Source organism: Trachypithecus francoisi, unplaced genomic scaffold, assembly GCF_009764315.1.
Source record: "Trachypithecus francoisi isolate TF-2019V2 unplaced genomic scaffold, Tfra_2.0 Lachesis_group5, whole genome shotgun sequence".
In the NCBI taxonomy this organism is placed as follows: domain Eukaryota; kingdom Metazoa; phylum Chordata; class Mammalia; order Primates; family Cercopithecidae; genus Trachypithecus; species Trachypithecus francoisi.
In genome coordinates, this window is record NW_022681470.1 from 73,649,084 (window position 1) to 73,670,315 (window position 21,232).

The 21,232-nt window shown below is 35.8% G+C and overlaps 1 protein-coding gene across 8 annotated transcripts in view; it reads right to left on the reverse strand.

Moving 5' to 3' along the window:
• The window catches only part of ESRRG (estrogen related receptor gamma), a 657,690-nt gene that overhangs the window by 59,632 nt on the left and 576,826 nt on the right, over window positions 1-21,232 (reverse strand). For 5 of the 8 annotated variants that reach the window (XM_033200760.1, XM_033200761.1, XM_033200762.1 and 2 more), the window contains 2 exons: window positions 5,045-5,155; window positions 977-1,159 (listed from right to left, as the gene is read on the reverse strand). In XM_033200760.1, the coding sequence (XP_033056651.1) occupies window positions 977-1,159; window positions 5,045-5,155 (294 nt within the window). The remainder of the gene's footprint in view (window positions 1-976; window positions 1,160-5,044; window positions 5,156-21,232) is intronic. The other 3 variants (XM_033200764.1, XM_033200759.1, XM_033200765.1) reach the window with 2 other exon arrangements.

Consider the following 21,232-nt stretch of genomic DNA (forward strand, 5'->3'; position numbering starts at 1 on the left):
AACCACTGTAACAAATTGTCGCCTGAACGCTGCACACCTAATGACTTCAAATTAGCTTCACTGCGATATCGCCTGACAGTTCGTTACGACTGTTAGCAACATAGCTGGCGTATCATGACCAATAAATTGGTTTCAGTGTGGGCTGCGAAAGGGACTTCCATCAATTTGATTAAAGAAATTACTGTAGCATTCAAAGCATAAAGACAAACTAGTTTAAGGAGACAGAAATAAGTTAACTGTACCAGAAAAACATTGCTCATCATTTGAAAACTTGTTTACAAACTATTTGAAAATTAAACTCCAAACAAAAAATAATTCAAGTAGAATACTAAAATTTTCAAAACTTACAAGCATGTATACATTTGTTCAAATTACAGGATGGGTCAAGAAAAAAGAAGAGAAATATTTTTAAATGCTAACTTTAAATTACCATATAGGAAAAGTTACCATGTCCAATTAATATTTATTTTCACAATTTGTCTGTAAAGTTAAGATAAATATCTGATTGTAAACCAAAGCAAAGCTTGTGAATATGACTAGCAATAGAATATAACTTGCCACTATGAACAAAACTAGTGATTCTTAGTTGGGAAAATAGTACATTAGGCTAACGCTGACAAAAACATTTTTTAAAGTGAAAAAAAAAAAGTAGTATTTGCTAGGAAAAAGGTAGGAATTTTGACCAAGGATAAAGAAATGTTTTAAATTTATATTCTCATTAGCTTACACTGGCAGTAGTACCTGTACATATGAAAAACTAACAAGAACTCAAGGTGGTACCAATATAAAAAATATAAAGTCTAAGGATTCTATTAGGATATGCAAAGCTCTAAATTATGATTAAAAATAAACGTAAAGATGTTTTTAAGTCCAAATGAGAAAACTCTGAATTTGCCCAAATATGTACACATAACCTAGGGAATTAATTGCAACCTTTTCTTTTCTTTTTTTTTTTTTTTTTTTTCAGAAAATGTACCTGGAATATGCTTCGCCCATCCAATGATAACCACCAACTCTCGGTCAGCCAAGTCACACAGTGTAGTGAGGGCTTTGATGTCACTGTCGGGGACAGTAGGGTCAGGCATGGCATAGATCTTCTCCGGTTCAGCCACCAACAAATGTGAGACAATCTTGTTATCTGCAGGATCAGACCAGAGCACTACAAGATCACTAGTAGTATCATCCCTCTTTTATAAACCCTAGAGCATTTTGTGTTTTGAAAAACAACCCAAATACCCTACAATAAACTCTAAATACTCCAATTATGGCTAAATAGGTATATATTAAACAGTGTTCAGGAAAACTCATAGCAAGACATATGCCACCGCAGTCATGATAGAATGTAGTCTTTCTTTTTTTTTTTTCTTCTTTGCTCTACCTGCTTTTGCTGGAATGAAACGTCTGTCCTGTAGTGAAAATTTTTATAGCAAACAGATAAGACAAGTTAGATGCTTTCTGGGTTTGTGCTTTGATTCTTAAGTGGGATTTGGTGAAATAGATTAAATGGTATACAACAGCTTAAAATAAAACCCCTAGTAAACCATTGAAATATAGATCATAACACAGGAGGTAAAGAACTACTAATGCCCACAGTCATAATGGGCATGAAAGTCATTAATTGTCTTAATTCCTTTAAAGAAGAGCAAAGGTCAGAGCCCTTCTGCCTTGGTGAATTACTGACTCTATAACTCTATCTCCGTGGGATGCATTAAATAGGAATTTCTTTTTTTCTCCCCCTCTCCACACACAGAGCCAATCTTCCAAATACAGCTAATATGTTTCCATAAAAATACTCCTCCTTAAATGTTACAGTCATTTTCTCTTCTGTATTGCAAATTCTTTAATCCTCTATTTTCATCTGTTGTCCTTAGTTCATTCTCTGGTTCAGATTTATCTGTCTGAAATTTGTGACATATGTTTTAAAAATCCTTCAAAAAATAAACACTAGAGACAAATGGAAAGCATCACATCAAATGTGTTTTATTGCTCAGGGGCATGTGAGAGTTTATGGAAGGGGCTGTAAAGTCTTGGTAACAGAATGATTTTTCTTGTTGGCCCTGTTTTCATTTTCTATATGTAGCTAAAGATTTTATACTTTCTCCTAAGTGAGGAGAAACAAATGGGTAAGAACAAACCCACATATTTAAATCTTCTATGTACTATTCTATAGAAATCCAGGACTTTAAATGAGGTTCTTGTGAACACAGCCAAAGTTCCCAATGTGTTTACCAGACTATTTGCCTCTAAGTTTTTAACTTTTTTAACCCAATATAAAAATACTTCACGTAACTTAGAATTAAATATAGCATTCTTAGGCCGGGCGCGGTGGCTCAAGCCTGTAATCCCAGCACTTTGAGAGGCCGAGACGGGTGGATCACGAGGTCAGGAGATCGAGACCATCCTGGCTAACACGGTGAAACCCCGTCTCTACTAAAAAATACAAAAAACTAGCCGGGCGAGGTGGCGGGCGCCTGTAGTCCCAGCTACTCGGGAGGCTGAGGCAGGAGAATGGCGGGAACCTGGGAAGCGGAGCTTGCAGTGAGCCGAGATCCGGCCACTGCACTTCAGCCCGGGCGACAGAGCGAGACTCCGTCTCAAAAAAATAAAAAAATAAAAATAAATATAGCATTCTTTTTATCTCCTTTCATGAAAGATTGAGGTTTGTCCAAGCTATAATTAGCACTTTTTCTAAGAAAATATTTAAACATTTATGAATATGGCTCACATATTAATTAAGCTTATTTCAAATAGACAACAGATAATATTCAATCATCATCAAATTGAGTAGGCAGATTTGGGAGGAAATATTCCCAAATACTATGTAGACTAGAAAAGAATTAAAAATTAAATAGAGATTAATTTTTTTAATTTTTAATTTGGATTTTTGTTTGTATATGCTACAGAAACAACACCCTGTATTTTTAGTTATGCTTGGAAAAGTTTCAACTTTCATTGCTCTGACAATGCAACAAAACCTGTCAGCAACCACTAGATTCTCAGGATTAGAAGAAAACACAATAGTAAAGAGCATAAAAATATATCCAAAGGTAATCATGACTCTAGTTTTTCTCACTCACTTTATCCAAGTCAATGGATACTTGACATGAGAGGTCAGAGATATTTGGTTGAAGCTTAGAAATTCCCATCATTAGAAAATGGAATAGCCGGCAGCACTGTTTCTAGGTAAATCTTATTTAATGTTTCCCTAATTAGAATCAATAGAACCCAATTTTCATTCTCGGGCCTTTGTAGTACACAATCAGTCAGGGTCCAGAAATCTCCCCAGCCACTTTCTCAGCAAAGCTCAGGCACAGTCTCTTGACACTTATCTGACAGGATCTGAAAATTAAGTTTTATAAATGTTTGTTACAAAAACACACTAATTGGATGGACTAAGGAAAATTAACACAGAGGCCTTTAGATAATGAGTAATGATTTATTAGGAGTCCTCTTTATCTCAGACAAATGGAGCTCACTGAAATTGCTGTAATCTTCTTAAAGGTACTTGACAAGCCACTTCCCAATTTCTCAGGTTTACGAAGAAAACCATAGATGTTTCTCTATCACTTCAACTTACACATGGGCTGGTGCTCATTTTTCTTTCAGTAGAGGCAATTATCAATGGTTTCAGTCAATGTTTGTATAAAATAAATGAGAAGCGGGCAGTCTGTATATTAGTGAATTCAGGAAAACTAAACCTCTAATGAAATTAAGCATTAGTGTTTATTGCATTTTATTGTATTATCAGAGAGTTTTTTATTATAATGTGCAAAATCTGCTTAATGCAGTCCTCGATTGTATTTGCAGAATGCCAAACAGCTTATGCAGGCTGAGGAGAAGATGCCAGATTGGACAATTGAAGGTATAATCAACATAATGTTTTTTGGAAAGGCAAAAGGAAACTATGCCATATGTTCACTTAAGCTTTAATTTTATGTAAAACTGGTTGTTTTTCCTTTGACATAGCTAAAATGTCCTTTCATTTACAGTTCAGGGTCTGTTTTATTTATTTAACATATTCCCATATGCTCACGCATGTATGATGCACAGCAGTGACCCCTCCTGGAGAATCTGAATTCGAAGTGGACACCTTCTCTTCCCTTGAAGGCAGATCAGAAATTACCCATGTCTTTCCTAGAACTGCTACAGATGCATTTTCCTCTGGTGAGTACTGGTTGTGTCTTCTTAGACAATGACAGCTAAATTTGAAAACTGTTTCCACCAAAGCACTCCTCCATGCCCAGTAGGATCCCTATTCATAAACATCTGAAAACATTAGTTCTGTTGCACTACAACTACTAACTGATTTTCAGAAAATGGGATACAGTGATTGCCTCAATCTATATTCCAACTCTTTTTAGTTAATGGCAAAAAGAAGGGGGCTTGCATTTCAGCAATGTACTAGTCATCCTTTCAAATTGCAGTTTGGCTCCATAAAACCATGAGCTCTTTAAAAACAATGCATACCGTACATAAGGGCATCTCAGATGGAACCAGCAACCTATGCTTGTTATTAGCAGTGCCCATTCTTGTTTTAATCTATTGCTAGATAGTGTGTTAACCTTCTATAGCTCCAAATTAATGAGGCCCCTAATGTATTTTCATTGGGAGGTTGAGCAGTCAAACTCATTTAGTTAGTGAAAACTACAAAAATCACTTTCTTGTGAAATCTGAATCTAACAGCTCCAATGAACTAATGATCACAGTATGATCCATTTTATGTACCTCTGCAAACAAAGATAACCAGTAAATGTAAAATTCACACTATATAAGCTATGCATTAATATGCTTATGCTTCCACAAAATGACTAGGTAAAAAAAAGGCTGGAGAGAGAAAACCACAGATATCTCTAAAAGAAAAAACAAGATAATAAGTGAGTCCCTGTTGCTCCTCACAGACAATCCTTGGGGATAGAGCCACCGTTCTCCAACAAAGAGAAGTCTCCTTGGAGTCAGTAGGGATGGGCATGCCAAAGCTGATGTATATAGAGCCAACTGGGAGGATTTCATGTTCTGGGAAGCCAGACACATCTACTGTACTTACATGGCTTTTTGGCTGGCTGAACCAGCTGAGGGTTCAGGTATGGGCTGTTCTCCGCATCTATTCTGCGCTTGTACTTCTGCCGACCTCCACGTACTCTGTCAAGACGCACCCCTGCGAGCAAAGACAGGCAGCGGCTTACTATTAAGGTAGCTATGTTTGAGACCAATCAAATACATAGACAGTATCCCCCAAGGGCACATAGGTGACAAACAGTAGAATGCTGAATGAACCAGGAGTACTCAAATAATGTAAATAAGTGGTGGCTAAATCAAAATTGCCAGAGGTGGAAAACCAAATCTACCAGCAGATGACAGATCCAAAAGACATTTATGCAAAGCCATCAAGGTCACTATCTGTACATCAAAGAAAAGACAGATTTCCATGTAGATTAATACAAAGAAGCCATTATTTGGTGCTAGTATAGTTTCTTATATTAAAGACACTGGAATTTAGTATCCTCTTCATCAGTCAGCCCTGAAAGCTTAATGTGTAGGACTGAGTAGACCAAGAGCTATCTAACTTTCCTCCAGTCTGCCAGAGGCCTCAGTGTGGACCTGTGGAATTGAGATGAATAAAGAGCACCTATGTGCTGGGGAGGAGGGAGGCTGGAATTACACTACACAAGATTCAGTCCTGAGAGACACAAGAATTGTTCCATATCAAAATGTCAGTATGTCTCTGAAGGGGAATGTTATTTACAATTTTGGCATAAATTTGTATTTCTTCTCATATGTGAGAAACCTGAGAGCAGGTTTGGGCTGAACATAGGATAGAAAGAGGAGCTTCCCGGCCAGGTGCAGTGGCTCATGCCTGTAATACCAGCACTTTGGGAGGCTGAGGCGGGTGGATTACCTGAGGTCGGGAGTTCAAGACCAGCCTGACCAACATGGAGAAACCCCGTCTGAACTAAAAATACAAAATTAGCCGGGTGTGGTGGCGCATGCCTGTAATCTCAGCTACTCGGGAGTCAGGCAGGAGAGTCGCTTGAATCTGGGAGGCGGAGGTTGCAGTGAGCTGAGATTGTGCCACTGCACTCCAGCCTGGGTGACAGAGTGAAACTCTGTGAAAGGAAGAAAGGAAGAAAGGAAGAAAGGGAAGGGAAGGGAAGGGAAGGGAAGGGAAGGGAAGGGAAGGGAACGGAAGGGAAGAGAAGAGAAGGAAAGGGAAGGGAAGGAGAGGAGAGGAAGAGGGAGGGAGGGAGAAAGGGAGGGAGGAAGGGAGGGAAGGAGGAAGGAAGGAAGGAAGGAAGGAAGGAGGAAGGAAGGAAGGAAGGGAGGAAGGAAGGAAGGAAAAGAAGAGCTTCCCAAAGAATTTGGAATGCTTGGATGTCAAAGGAAGGGTATGTTAATAGGAGAGAGCTAAAGGGTGAAGCTGGAAAGTGGGCAAAAGTAAACTGGGAGGAACAGAACTTTTTCCCAAGAAGTGATGGGTTGGGTCAAGATTCAAAGGGGATTTTCTGGCAGTGGATTTAAAAGATTAAGGAAAAAGCCAAGGGAATGAATGGGATTGCAAATATAGGAAAATTTCAATAATATCAGGAAGTGATAGGGAAGAGCTTGTTAATCTAGGTTCCAGCCTGTAATTATAAAGTTTAGCACAGGACCATATAAATCCCTACCAAATATAGGGATGATTACTTGGGAGCAGAAGTGAGGAGACACTCTTTTGCAGTATTAAGTTATAACTTAATTGATGTAACAATGTAAAATTATCTATTAAGAAATTCAACCATGTAATTAATCGTACATATTTTGACATTTCTCAAACTGTTTAGGAAATAGATCTGTTTTAACAGCATCATCAGTATTACTATTTTATTTAAGCCCTCTCAGAGCCATTAGTAGGTGATGGGCTCTGTAAAACTCTAAGAGGAAGCTACATAGCACATGCAATGTTTTGCAAACCAATTGAATCAGAGCTCCCGTTTTTTTGGAATACTGATTAATGTCATGCAGAATACGTGAGCTGTGGGTTATCTGAGTTACATGAAACAGTTTGGGAAAAGGAGATCTATTTCTACGTGAATATTTAGAGTGAATATATTACTCAAATATTAAAGATTATTAGGAAAACAATTTTTCATATTATCTTAATACTGCTACTTTAAGAGTTGATTATCTTTTAGCAGAACACACAAATAGTTGGTTATAGATAAAGCCTGAACTGTCATATTGAAACCTCAGAATATAGTATAAATAAAATCAGGAGACAACTTTGAGAAAAGTTAAATAGGTTAAACAAACAAATATCAAAAACCAAAGAAGTTAGGTAAGGTTATTAAGCATTCACTGAAAATTGCCATGCATGTTGGTCACAAAGAAGTTATATTTCTTTATTGCTGCTTTTAAAGCACTTCATGCCTATAGCAGATGTATTCCTTTGTTTATCTAATTCCTAATGTTCTATTTTTATTTCATCTATATTTAATAAAGTTTAATGCCTTCTACTTCTCTCCACTTTCATCATGATTTATTTTTTTTTTCATCTCTTTCTCTTCCAACTTTTCTTCAGAATATTTTCCCAGTTGAAGGTGACCATATTTTATCTGGTCATCTAAGATACATTCAAACTTGTTTCATTACAAGAATTTTGAAAATTCAAAATCTTACTAAGAAATCAAAAGCATATGACATGAATTATATCCTCACATGTTTGTCATCCAGTTCCAACCCAATGAGAACATTTAATCTGATATTATTAGAAGTATGAAGAGAAGGCAGGGAGAGAGAGAGAAAAAGAATGACAGGCAAAAGCTAAAGAGAGAGGGAACATTTTGTGGACATCTCTAAAATTGTTAGAGCCAAGAAAGCTGACAGAATAAACCTTGATTGGGTTTGTAGATTCCCTAAATTTGCTTTTCATGCTTGTCAAGGAATGTATTCACCGTTAGCAATATGTCCTCATCTATTGAACAAATCACTACATATTCTCCAACCCAGAAGCCAGAGCTAGTGAGTTTGTGACAATGGAGTTTTGTCCATCATGAAGATCTGTGAGAAAAGACCATGGCTGAGTGACTTGAGTCAAGATCCTGGTGGAAAACAATTCAGACATACAGTTATATCACTTTAAAACTATCAAGTAGTTCAGCCAACGGGGCTAAGACTACAGAGGAATTGCAACAGTGAAAACTAGTTATTACACATTATGAACAAAAAAATACACATCATGGATTGACAGGGTTTTTATTATGTATTATGGATTATTAGGCTGAGGCGGGTGGATCGCCTGAGGTCAGGAGTTTGAGACCAGCCTGGCCAACATGGCGAGACCTCATCTCTACTAAAAATACAAAATTTAGCTGGGTGTGGTGGCGAGCGCCTGCAATCTCAAGTACCCAGGAGACTGAGGTAGGAGAATTGCTTAAACCTGAGAGACAGAGGTTACAGTGAACCAAGATCACACCATTGCACTCCAGCCTGGGCAACAAGAGTGAAATTCCATCTCAAAAAACGAACAAACAAACAAACAAGCAAACATAAAACAAACAAAAAGTATTATCAAATACATTCCATTACTATGCATTTCTCCTTCAACTTCAAAAGGTGACTATAGAAAAATTCATATTACCTATTCCATGCCTCACAAATCTAAGGGAGTGCTCTCTTATGTCCCCCACATCCCTTCCGGTGTGTGTGTAGATCAGTAACTATCCATTCACTCACACATTTGCCTCATCCTTCCCATCTATCCATTCATTCATCCTAGCTATACACCTATCCAGTGAAAAATCTTTCACATAAGTCCTGATTTTACACTTTATTTCCTAAAATAAAGACTAATTAGATAATGCATTCTTTTATGATTTGTAATTTTATTTATATGATACTAGAAACAAGATTAGTTATTGATACTCATAAAAACACATTACATAATTATATAGTAAAAATTGAGAGGGACTCCACATGCAGTATTATTCTCATCAAGTTTAGATAGCGATTAATGGTAAAAATTTCTAGAGTCAATATATTTCAAAGGATCGTAATAACTGATACTTGTGATTTTTCATTCCCTGTCAAAATCAGGCAAATATTTCCAACTTCAATTTTTTCAATTCAAGTAGAAAATATTTATGCTGCTTTTAACTCATTTTCAAAATCTGGAAAAATCTGTCTTTTATGCACTGTCTAGTGGGATGATGATCTTATTATTGGTATCATTTGGTTTACCTGACTTCATGCTTGGTAAATGTTTGAACCAAATCCTAGTAACAGACAGATGCAACTACTTCCACATTATACTGAAAGTAATCATCAATTTATTTAGTTACATTGGAGGGAAAACACTACCCAGTAAAACCAGTTTTTCCCCCCAGGACAATCATATAAAAACCTACACACAAGGGACATAGCTCTAAAAGTTAAAACCGTCCAAAATACGTATTCAAACATGTGGACAAAGCCTCTTTATTTGTGCAACTTTGAAAAAAGGTTTATTCATATAAATCATAATAATACATGCACTGAAACTCAATAATGTTATTTTGAATGGTCAGATAAAACAATACTGTATAGACGTCATGAAGATATCTATATATTTTCAACATAATTTTATCTTTAATGATTTTTCCAGAAAAATGAATTTTTAAAAATTAAAGACACGAATGCAATTAAAGCGCTATGTCATAAATGAGGCAGGATCTTAGAAAATCAAACATTATGGGATCTAATTAGACTAAAGAGCTTCTGCACAGCAAAAGAAACTACCATCAGAGTGAACAGGTAACCTACAGAATGGGAAAAATTTTTGTAATCTACTTATCTGACAAAGGGCTAATATCCAGATCCTACAAAGAGCTCAAACAAATTTACAAGAAAAAGACAAATAACCCCATCAAAAAGTGGGCAAAGGATATGAAGAGACATTTCTCAACAGAAGACATTCATACAGCCAACAGACACATGAAAAAATGCTCAGCATCACTGGCCATCAGAGAAATGCAAATCAAAACCACAATGAGACACCATCTCACACCAGTTAGAATGGCAATCATTAAAAAGTCAGGAAACAACAGGTGCTGGAGAGGATGTGGAGAAATAGGAACACTTTTACACTGTTGGTGGGATTGTAAACTAGTTCAACCATTATGGAAAACAGTATGGCGATTCCTTAAGGATCTAGAACTAGAAGTACCATACGACCCAGCCATCCTATTACTGGGTATATACCCAAAGGATTACAAATCATGCTGCTATAAAGACACATGCACACGTATGTTTATTGCGGCACTATTCACAATAACAAAGACTTGGAATCAACCCAAATGTCCATCTGTGACAGACTGGATTAAGAAAATGTGGCACATATACACCATGGAATACTATGCAGCCATAAAAAAGGATGAGTTTGAGTCGTTTGTAGGGACATGGATGCAGCTGGAAACCATCATTCTCAGGAAACTATCACAAGAACAGAAAACCAAACACCGCATGTTCTCACTCATAGGTGGGAACTGAACAATGAGATCACCTGGACTCGGAAAGGGGAACATCACACACCGGGACCTATCACGGGGAGGGGGGAGGGGAGAGGGATTGCACTGGGAGTTATACCTGATGTAAATGATGAGTTGATGGGTGCTGACGAGTTGATGGGTGTAGCACACCAACATGGCACAAGTATACATATGTAACAAACCTGCACGTTATGCACATGTACCCTAGAACTTAAAGTATAATAAAAAATATATATATCAAAATTAAAAAAAAAGAAAGAAAATCAAACATTAAATTATAAAAAGCACCTCTCATAATTTTTAGAAAAGTCAATGGAAAACAAACTCTGGATAATTAGGATACTGCATTTTTTATTAAAAAGCGAATTTTATAGTGATAAAAGGTACATTGCAAAGGACAGAAATATTTAACCGAAAAGTAATGTTATGAAGTTTAAAATATTCTAAGTCAAAAACATTGAATGACAATTCTATCTCTATCACCATTCCCTGGACATAGACTTAAGCCATGATTTCTCATTAGTAGGAATAAATGCAAATAATACGTTGAGTTAAAAATAAATACAAATTGAATAAAAAATGAGGAGAGGCCAGAGAAAGAGAAATATAATACAAATTACCAAATAAGATTATTTCTATGTAATTGTTTGTAACTATCATTAATTTATAGTAACTTTGTTATATGTTCTGGCCTAAAATGTTTAGCCTGGCATACATCACAATGAAGGATAACTAATAATTAATCGTTAAATCCCTATGAGCTTGGTCCATTGTCTGCAATCATGATTTTGTGAAGATTAAACTTTCCCTTATTAATATTTTCAACTGCAATAACATAATACTTTATCTTAAGTCCTTTATCTTAAATATTATGCAAAGAATATGTCAAAGCAAATAAAGCATAGTTTGCAAGTCAGAATGGTTCAGTTCTTTGTCTGGCTCTTTCCATAACTATTTCTGCAGACTTTGATGAGTCTCTTAACTTATTTGCTTTGCCAAATATAAGACGGATATAAACAGCATATCCTCCATGATGTTTTCCTCTAATAATCCAATAATATTATATTATGGTTATTATACGAATGCACTTAAAAATATTTTATAAATCTTAAAATGCCAAGATCATTTATTGAACATCTATCTGCATAGAGTGTTACAATCTATCTCATCTCAGTTCTGTAGGTAAACAGATTTGAGATATGATGGAATGATAAAATAACTTTAAGGATAACAGCCAAATAATAATACTATTTGATGTCTAAGTGATTCACAGAGATATCTAGTATCACATTTTATTTCCTGCCCACTCCTGTCACTAATAATATCATTTAGATTGTGATTATTTTAGAAGTGACACAGAAACAAATCAAAATTCTATTTTTTAAAAAAGATGCTTTTCCTGAGTTTAGCTGTAAGTACACAATACAAAATTAAACAGAGAACTTATAATTATCTAATTAAATTAATACATTTAAAATACTCAAACTAACCATTTTAGCAGAAACAAACAATAATAATATTTATGATCAGAACCTGGGAAATCCAGATTTGTCAGAAACAAACAACAATGTAATCCAAATATTTCCACTAAAGGTGGCAAAGTCTGTCTCTGTATATCTTTTCAATCTTAAACACAAACAATTTCTGTTTAGACTCCACTTGAAAACCACTTTTGAAGAAGTTTAAAAATAAGATTTCTCCCAAGAAATAAAATACCCACAATATTCGATGTTTGACAGGATTGGAAGTTAATTAAGGCAATTAGATTTTCTATTCATGTGTAGACTGCCATTATCTATTTTTTAAATAAAAGATTTTATTAGTTGGCATTACCTACCTAACGGAATGTTTCACATTGCTGCTTCTTTCAAATACTGCATTTGCCTACATTGCCATAAGGGAATTACAAATCTTATGCATTGTCAGAATTTACAAAATTGAGAAAGCAAGAGTAGGGCAAGGAGGAAAAAAAAAATGCTGTGAGGCAAATAAACACCAATAGAAGTACAACAGTTCAGCCCGAGGTCTTCTTAGGTCAGCTAATTTTGAGACTACATGCTATGGCCAAATGCAAATTTTTATAGTATTCTGTAATCTAAAGTCAAAAGTATTTTTCACATCTTTAATAGCACAAAGTCAGAGGCATTTCACAGGATAATAAAAAATCTTCCCTTCAGAGAATTACACAAGGATACTCTAGCCTACCGGCCCAATTTAACGATAACACATTTATTATGTTGTTCCCAAATAAAAGTTTGCTGAAAAGCATTAATTATATAGACCCCTGGAATACTTAAGAAAGATGCAAATATTCATATGAAAGTAATAATAATTTTGAAAAGATAGCTAATGAATACTACAATAAGTGAACTGTTGTATTAAATAAATGTTATCAAACATAGATTGCAATTGAGTATTGGGAGCAGACTGGAAAGGCAGGACTTCTGAAACAATAAGGTAAAGAGGACAGGGACTTTTTCCTGCACTGTATGTCTTCCTGATACAGTGGTTCACTTTGCTGCCCAAAGCCACCTCCCTCCTTCCCTTGGGAAAGAGAAATATCCAACAGCGCCCTTGAATTCTCCTGAGATTTCTATGAGAGAACCATCATAAACAGAGAAAACACCCCTAGAGGAGTGACAGGAAAAGCAGCAAAGGCAGATTAGCAGTATCAGACACAGCAGTGGCAATTTTAGTGCCAGCCTCTGAGGGGGTTCTCCTTTGGGACAATATCCTGAGAGAGTGTACCAGTTTAACCTAGAGTAGCTGTGCATACTCACAGGCTTCTCAGTCAGAGGAGTAGTGAAAAGTATTTGTATATTCACACGTATACTCCAAGGAGGATCCAAGCATATCAGATTCTTGAGGATCATATAACATAATTAAAGAAATCAACCAGTATATTGCCTCTTCTCAAAACAGGTTATGATTTTGTTAAATATAGTTCATTATTTAGCCTCTTTCTTCCTATTTCAACAGTCTTTAACTCATCATACTTACACCTCCCTATCAAGCAACGCCTTCGTTGTTAAATGAATTAATCAATTTGTGCATGAAGTATCTTGAGATAAACCAAAATAGTGGCCAGTGACTAGCAATCATTGGTTATTGAGAACTTATCATGTGCTAGGTAATGGCTTAATGACCTAATGCATATTAACACATTTAATCCTTATAGCAATCCTATGAGGGAGGTGCTATTATCGTCCCATTTTACAGATGAGGAAATCGGAACTCATAAGAGGCAGAAATAGGAATGGAAGGGGGAGAATGGCTGCAGAACTCACGTTCTTAAGCACTATATTTAAACTGCTTCTCTGCCATCAAAGTCTGCTTTTGGAAAAGAGCATTTGGTATATATTCCAAAAGTAGAAACACAGGCAGATGAAAACCAGTTATGGAGGTAAACAATACCTGCATCATGATATGGGGCACATATAAAAGGTAAGCAGAATGATGAACTAGCAGGAGGAAAAAATAATGAACACTCTTACTCAAAAGGCCTAGTTGATTTTGCATCTATCACTTTATAAGGAAATTTCACCTTTAAAAGTTTACAGCTATGAGACTGTGAACAAACCAAAAGTGGTAAAAAGATTCCATTCCTCTTTTTTTCCACTGAGGCAGGGACTGAGGGATATTAATTTCCCTGCTCCTGGTCTTCACTGCAAATTAGACAAGGTGTGTTTTTCAAGGGCCAGGGAGGCAGAGCCACCTTCCAGTTGAATTTTACAGTTCAGGAGGGAGGCCCACAGAGTCAGTTTTCTACTAAACTACCCCAGCCAATGATTACATTTACTTTTGCTGGAATATCATGACAACAATTCAGAAACTTTGGAAACTGCTTGGCTGCATGTGGAAACATTATAATGTCTGATGATACAAGAGAAAAATCACACAGGGAGAGAAAATGCATATCCATTAGGCGGACCTTTTTTTTTTTTTTTTTTTTAAACAGAGTCCTCAGTCACTAAAAGAGATAAAAGCCATGACTCACATTAAAGCTTCCTTGCTCTACAGATGAATTAACAATTAGCAAGGGGAAGTCTTTCCTTTTGGTCTCCTGATAGCTATCTGGACTATTAAACATGTGAGGCTTGCATAGGAAATTACAAAGGCTTCCCTCCATTTCAGATTCAAGTTGCATCCAAAATACAGTTGTGGATTCCTGTGCATAGGACATAACCCCAAATAAGTCTCTTCTTCTATTTTTTCCCCTCCACAATGTGATTGACTGCTCTTGGCTGGTTCTGGGGATCATGTGCTAAATTTATAATCTGCATTGGAGCTGAGATTGCAGTGACAGAAATCGGAAATAATCATAAACAAAATATTTAACAGAAGAAATGTTGTTCTGCCAGGGGTAAAGTTGCTTCATCTGAAGCATGGAGCCCTAATCTATGACACATACAAGTACAAATTATGTCATCTGCAACAGGTGACAAGTTTTAATTGAATGTCTTCTGTCTGCAATTCTGACAAAAGGTGAATGGAAATAAATGAGTCTGGCAAGACAGCCCTGAGCCTTACAATACCCAATATCTCATTATTTTTAAACAGCTATCTATAAACTGATGCTGACAAGCCTTGAACCTTTTATTTCTGCTCAAGAGGACGTGGCTGTGAAGGGGGAAAAAAGGAAAGAAAGAAATGGGGCATCCAGAACATTACATTAAACATGCAATACCTACCATTATCACTTCCCCAATGTAATTAAATGAAATCTCCTATTCAAAAGGCACTATTTCTTACTTCGCTTGATGTCAGAGGGAGAGAGAGAGAGAACGAGAATGAGAGGATGCTTGGTGTGCATTTGCTAGACATAGGGATTTTCTTTAAAGAAAAAAGGAAAATCTTCCCTTTCCTTCTTTTTGCCTGTTAAAAATTTCAAAATCTATTGAAAAAAGATACTACTATGGATCATGCCTATCTAAACCATATTTTACCTTGTTATTATTTAAGATGGGTAAATCTTCTCTTTATTCTTTTCAATATTGCTTTCTCATATGAATAAAGTTATGAAATCATGGGTAAAGACATGAAATGGGGTTGTATATCAACATCAGGAAAAGTGATTCTACTAATTCACAATTAAATGTGACACTGGCAGCAATAAGTTTAACCCAATAATAATAGTAATAACAGTGCACAGCACCCCATGGGGATGCTCTGTATAAACAGAAGCACAAATATTATTTATGCAAAATTCAATGCCCTGTAAAATGAATTAAATATGAAATCAACCAAGCAGGTTTACAAGTTGCTGGGTTGAGAGCCCACAGTCACTTTGGTTCATTTGATGGAAATGAATATAGTGGAATGTAGTAGAGTCTAACGATCAAAAAAGCAGACATGGATTTAAAATAAAGATTTTTTTTAGAAAAGGAAATAGATGACAGAGAAAGGTGCCATATGAGCCTGGAGGGCATTTGGTTTCAGCATATGTGAATCTAGATCATATGGGCAACCTAGGAAGAGCCTATGAAGCTCAGAGAGGAGCTTATGGAAATTCTAATAGGGGAAAACTTTATCTCCCGGCCAATGTGCTAGTAATTCACTAAAGACAATAAAATGTATTACCAGACTCGAGCAGAAATCCTGAGTGTCAATTATAAGATACCAAAGAGAGGCATGATGTTTGCTAATATTTCTCTGGTGATCATTATAATTTGACAAAGTTGAAATTCAAAATAAAGTAAATCTAGTAAAAAGAATATGCTATATGTTTTCAGATCATGTGTAAAGAGAATTATACCTCTTTAGGAAAAAAATGTTTCCTCTTGGGAAAAGATTAGTTCAATAGAGATTAAATGTAAATACAATACAAGCGAGAGATTTCTTGTTACACTGTGACACTTCTTATTTCTTGTGCATTGGTAGCAGTAAGTTTAACACAGTCATAGAGGTAATAACAGTACATAGCACCCCCATGGGAATGTTCTGTGTAAAAGAAGTCCCAAATATTATTTATTCAAAATGCAATACCCTGTAAAAAATAACTAAATATAAAATTAAACAAGTCACAGTCACTCTGTTTATTCAATAGAGAGAAATAAAGTGGAGTCTAATGACTCCATTGTAAGTCTGAGTAGAATAAACAAGAAGTAATGAAGGAACATGAAAAAGGAGCTAGAAGGGTGCTCTAAAATGGGTTGATTCAGAGTCTGATATGAAATAAAGAGAATAGCGTGGTTTCTATCCCCTTCTCAACCAACTCTGTATACCATTATTGAACCCCATTCATCTACCAACTGTGTTCTTAAATATTCATGAGGAAAGTTAGTAAAGAAAAAGAAAAAACAGCAGAGATTATGAGAGACAAATATAAGCTCTGTAGAAACTCAGAAATTGAGAAGAAAAACACAAAAGATTCAGAGTACATTCTCAGCTGCCTTGAGCCCTGAGTTACCCACAGTTGCACGTAGCCCCCTGAGGGAACATTTTTAAGTCAATTAATGTACAGTTTTTCTCTCCTAGAGTTGACAATTCAACTCTTGAGGAATGTAAGATCTTATGGGAAAAACTGAGGTAACAGAATTATGAATAGTGGTGAAAATAAGAAATCTATGTACATATAAGTGATATATATTCATTAAAATGAAGACAAATATGAAAATACTATAGATGACAGACACACTAAATAAGTAATGTTTCCTGTTCATTTCCATTTAGCATCTTTTGATTTCTTGTATGTTTTCAGAATCTCAATTCTATCTGATTTCAGTAAGATGACTATAAATCCTGTTTGCTTTGATGCACACAATATGCATATAAAAGGCATTATATTTGGACATCTGGATTACAAGCTAAATATTCAATGCTATTTTTATTTTGCTACTCTGAGTAACTAGATCTTAATATGGAGCCACTCCAGATTCATGTTAAATTGCTATATCATGTTAAAGGTTTGGAGGAGTATTACACATATGTATACACATAGTTACATGTCCATCTAAACATACCAAAATTTTTTGTCAAAGAAATTAACAATTGGGAAAGTATATACACTGAGAGCCAATGAGGAAATAGTACAGGTGAAGTATTGTGGTAGGATGAAGTCCATAGCCTGTATTTTTGTTCTTAAATTAGACTGAGTGAAACATGTGTGAAAATATAGAAAACACCAATGATACATCCAGACACCAAACATACAGAGTCTTGGCTGAAAACCGTTTGTATTTGTATCAAGTCATGAATTTCCTAACAGACTTCCCTGTGTATTGTTATTATATGAGGGGTTGTAGGAAGGGCAATTGCCAGTCTAGTCAACATGATCCTCAATACAAGGATGCATCTTTAGGTTTCAGTGGGTGCCAAGAAAAAAAACAAACACACTTTTCCATTCACAAGGCAGCTCAAGGCTAGATGTCGAGAGTGGAGACTCTAAATGTCACTGCCTCATATAGAAGGAGGCACAATTCCCCATGAAAATTTCCTTGTATTTTCCAAACCTAAATTTCTTAGTCTTTTCTGTCAACTGTCTCCCTTTATGTTTTTGGAATATAGACAGGCCTAACTGCAAACATCAAGGTATTTCATTTGTTACATATATTCAGCTTAATTCCATAAAAATTTGAGAGCAGAGTGCAGAGTGAAAATGACATACTAATTGAAAAAGCTTCAAAGGATCAAAACATAATCAAATGATTTTGGTGTATGTTGTCAGCGTCTATACACCACCATTAGCCATGCAGTATGCATCACACACCTGCTACACAGTAGGCACTCAAAAATACTGAGTAAGTGAATAAATAAATGTACAACATGCTTTATAGTCATGTACTAATCAGATTTTTGTTTTTCTTTTGGTAATTCTAAAACTAGAATGTACACACACAAATATGAATCTCTTGACAATTTTTTTCAGTAATTCTTGATTGGCATGTTTTTCTTAAAGAATTAGTGTACAGTAACTTAAGAAAGCAATAGAAAACTTGAAGATAACAACATATCGTGAAGCATTGAAGGAAAAAAAGGAGTTGGCTGAAAGGTAGACTCTCAGAGTTTTATTTTTTAACTATTCATCATGGACAACATAAAACAGCATTTGATTTACTGGGAAAACCTCAGTTAGATATTAAGAAGAACAGACTATGAAAGAATTATATTTAGATACTGAATATTGAACAAGAAAGATCATAGGTTACTATACTTGGGAAATTTGACAAATGAAGAAAACCATTCCCTGCCTGAGACATTTTTATTGCTCTCCTGCCTGGAAGCAGATGAATGAGTTTGATCACATGTTCAGCTCTCTTCCAGTTCTAAAAGTCTATGAATGAAATGGAGTACTTAAAAAAAATGGAATTGACCCACAGATTCAGAGTCCAACAACTGCCTTGGCAGTTGGAAACATCAACATACTTCATATCTTAAATCAGGGAAGACTGGAGCCAAATGGATAGCATTAATGAACCAGAAGAGCAGAAGGCTTTCTGGCACAGGTTTTAGCGTTCCCCTCACACTGACCTTGGCCAAATGCATTTCCTTTTGTTCTTGATGATAATAAAGCAAATAAAGTGCCCATGTTTGAAAAATGCTTCTAGCTTATTATTGCATTAGGAAAAGATCAATGTCTGTTGCACATCACTGTGGAAACTGAAGTATGGGAAATCATATACAGCTTCAGATTTGCAGACATTTACAACAAATAGACTAAAGTAAGCTGAAGAGGATATGACTAAATAACATATTTTGAAAGCAACCAATGAATAGATGACTATACTGTTATTTAGCTGAATTCCATCTAACACCTTAAAAACCAAAAGGCATTTGGCTAAAGATGACCAGATTTAATTAAGTATGCCACAATGGCAAAACCTAATGTTTCATCTCAACATCTACAGTCACCCTTTGGGCAGAAATCACATTATGTATAGATATATATCTCTCTGTATATGTATATATATGCATACATGTACATATATCCATACACATATGGATACATACATAGAGATAAACATAAAAACACAAACACAATCCTAAACCAGTAAAACATTATCAAATTTCTTTATTTTTCTGATAATGATTTGGCCCAACAACATGATTCTGTGAGAATTATTTGTTTTCACAAGTTTCCCTCCCAAAAGAACCCATGTTCTACTAGTTTATGTTAGCATTTACATCAAGTCACAAATTCAGACAACTACAGGGACTACCTACAAAAAGTGAGTGAATGAAATGGACTGTGTTTAAAAATAAAAAAGAGAGAGAGATTGGAAAAAAAAAAAAAAAAAAAACAATGGGCATGAACTATGGTGAACCCAAGAGCATTTACCCCCAAAGGCCACAGCCACTGCTCAATGCCAATCAGATATTTATTGCCTTATGGGAGTGGGGTGGGCAATCTTGAATGTGAGTCCAGTGTTATCAGAGTTTCCACTCTGAAAAGAATCTGGATTTTTCTATAAAATCGTCCGATGCTTAAGTGTTTCCCAAAAATGTTTGCTAATTGTGTGACCCTCAGGCCACCCGTTTCTCATCTTTGGTGTCTATATCAAAGTTACACAGCGGCTAAATGTTAGACGTTTCCTGATAGAAGTCAAGTTTGACAATTGGCTGGTTAAATTAGTCACATTATAAGTTGGTCACTATGTAGAACTTACTCTTCTATTAATTTAGGCCCTCCATTATATTTGCATAGATTAAATTACCTAACTACTTACGTTGTTCTATAGGCTACATCTTGAAATCCTGATTTTAAAATGTCATCTTGTAGGGCTTTAGGTGTAATAATAACATATAAAATACATGTGTTTTCATTAAAAATAATTTCAAACAAGAGTAAAAGTTTAATCATCCACATCCAGACCTAACGCGTGTTACTTAAGAATGCTGACCTGTTTTGGTTCAAAAACCCCTCCTAAAGATTTCTTGCTAAGCTCTGGTCTCCACTGGTAGTTATAGCAAATGGCAGCAAAAGATCTCTTTAAATTAATCCATTTTGTTTACTAAATGTTTTCATGCTCTGAAGGAATGCCTTTTTGTCGAGTGAAATCTGTTGGAAACTGCAAGTCAATTCTTTTTTTTTATTTATTTTTTCTTTTTTTGAGATGGAGTCTCGTTCTGTCACCCAGGCTGGAGTGCAGTGGCATGATTTCAGCTCACTGCAGCCTCTGCTCCCAGGTTCCAGCAATTCTCTTGCCTCAGCTTCCCAGGTAGCTGGGGTTACAGGAATCGTGCCACTATGCCCGGCTAATTTTTGTATTTTTAGTAGAGATGGGGTTTCGCCATGTTGGCCAGGCTGGTCTCGAACTCCTGACCTCAGGTGATCTGCTCGCCTTGACCTCCCAAAGTGGTCAGTTCTTAAAGTACAACTGGTAATCTCCATTTTCACTCAGATTACACCAAGTTCATCATCATTGATAACTAGCTGACAAAAAATTTTTATTCTGTTGGCCTGGACCCTTCTTCTCTAATTTCTTGATTGTATGAAAGAGAAGGTCTTTGAAGTGGCAAAAGATGAAAAGGATCCTAAATGCTTTTCGGAACAATCCTAGGAGGAATTGGTTTTAACAGTGCTTTCTTAGGGTTTGTCAATCCTAGAGTACAAAGGAGTGGAAGAAACTGCTAGAATAAAAAACCTAAAGAGGTGGGAGAATGGAAGAATGGCCAGGAAAAACTTCATGAGAAAGGGGGAAGGGAAGGGAATTAGAAAGACTCTTGAGTGTTTGAAGAAAAAAAAAACTGTAAATGTGAAAGAAGGCAGTAAAAACCATTTTTCTATCAACTTT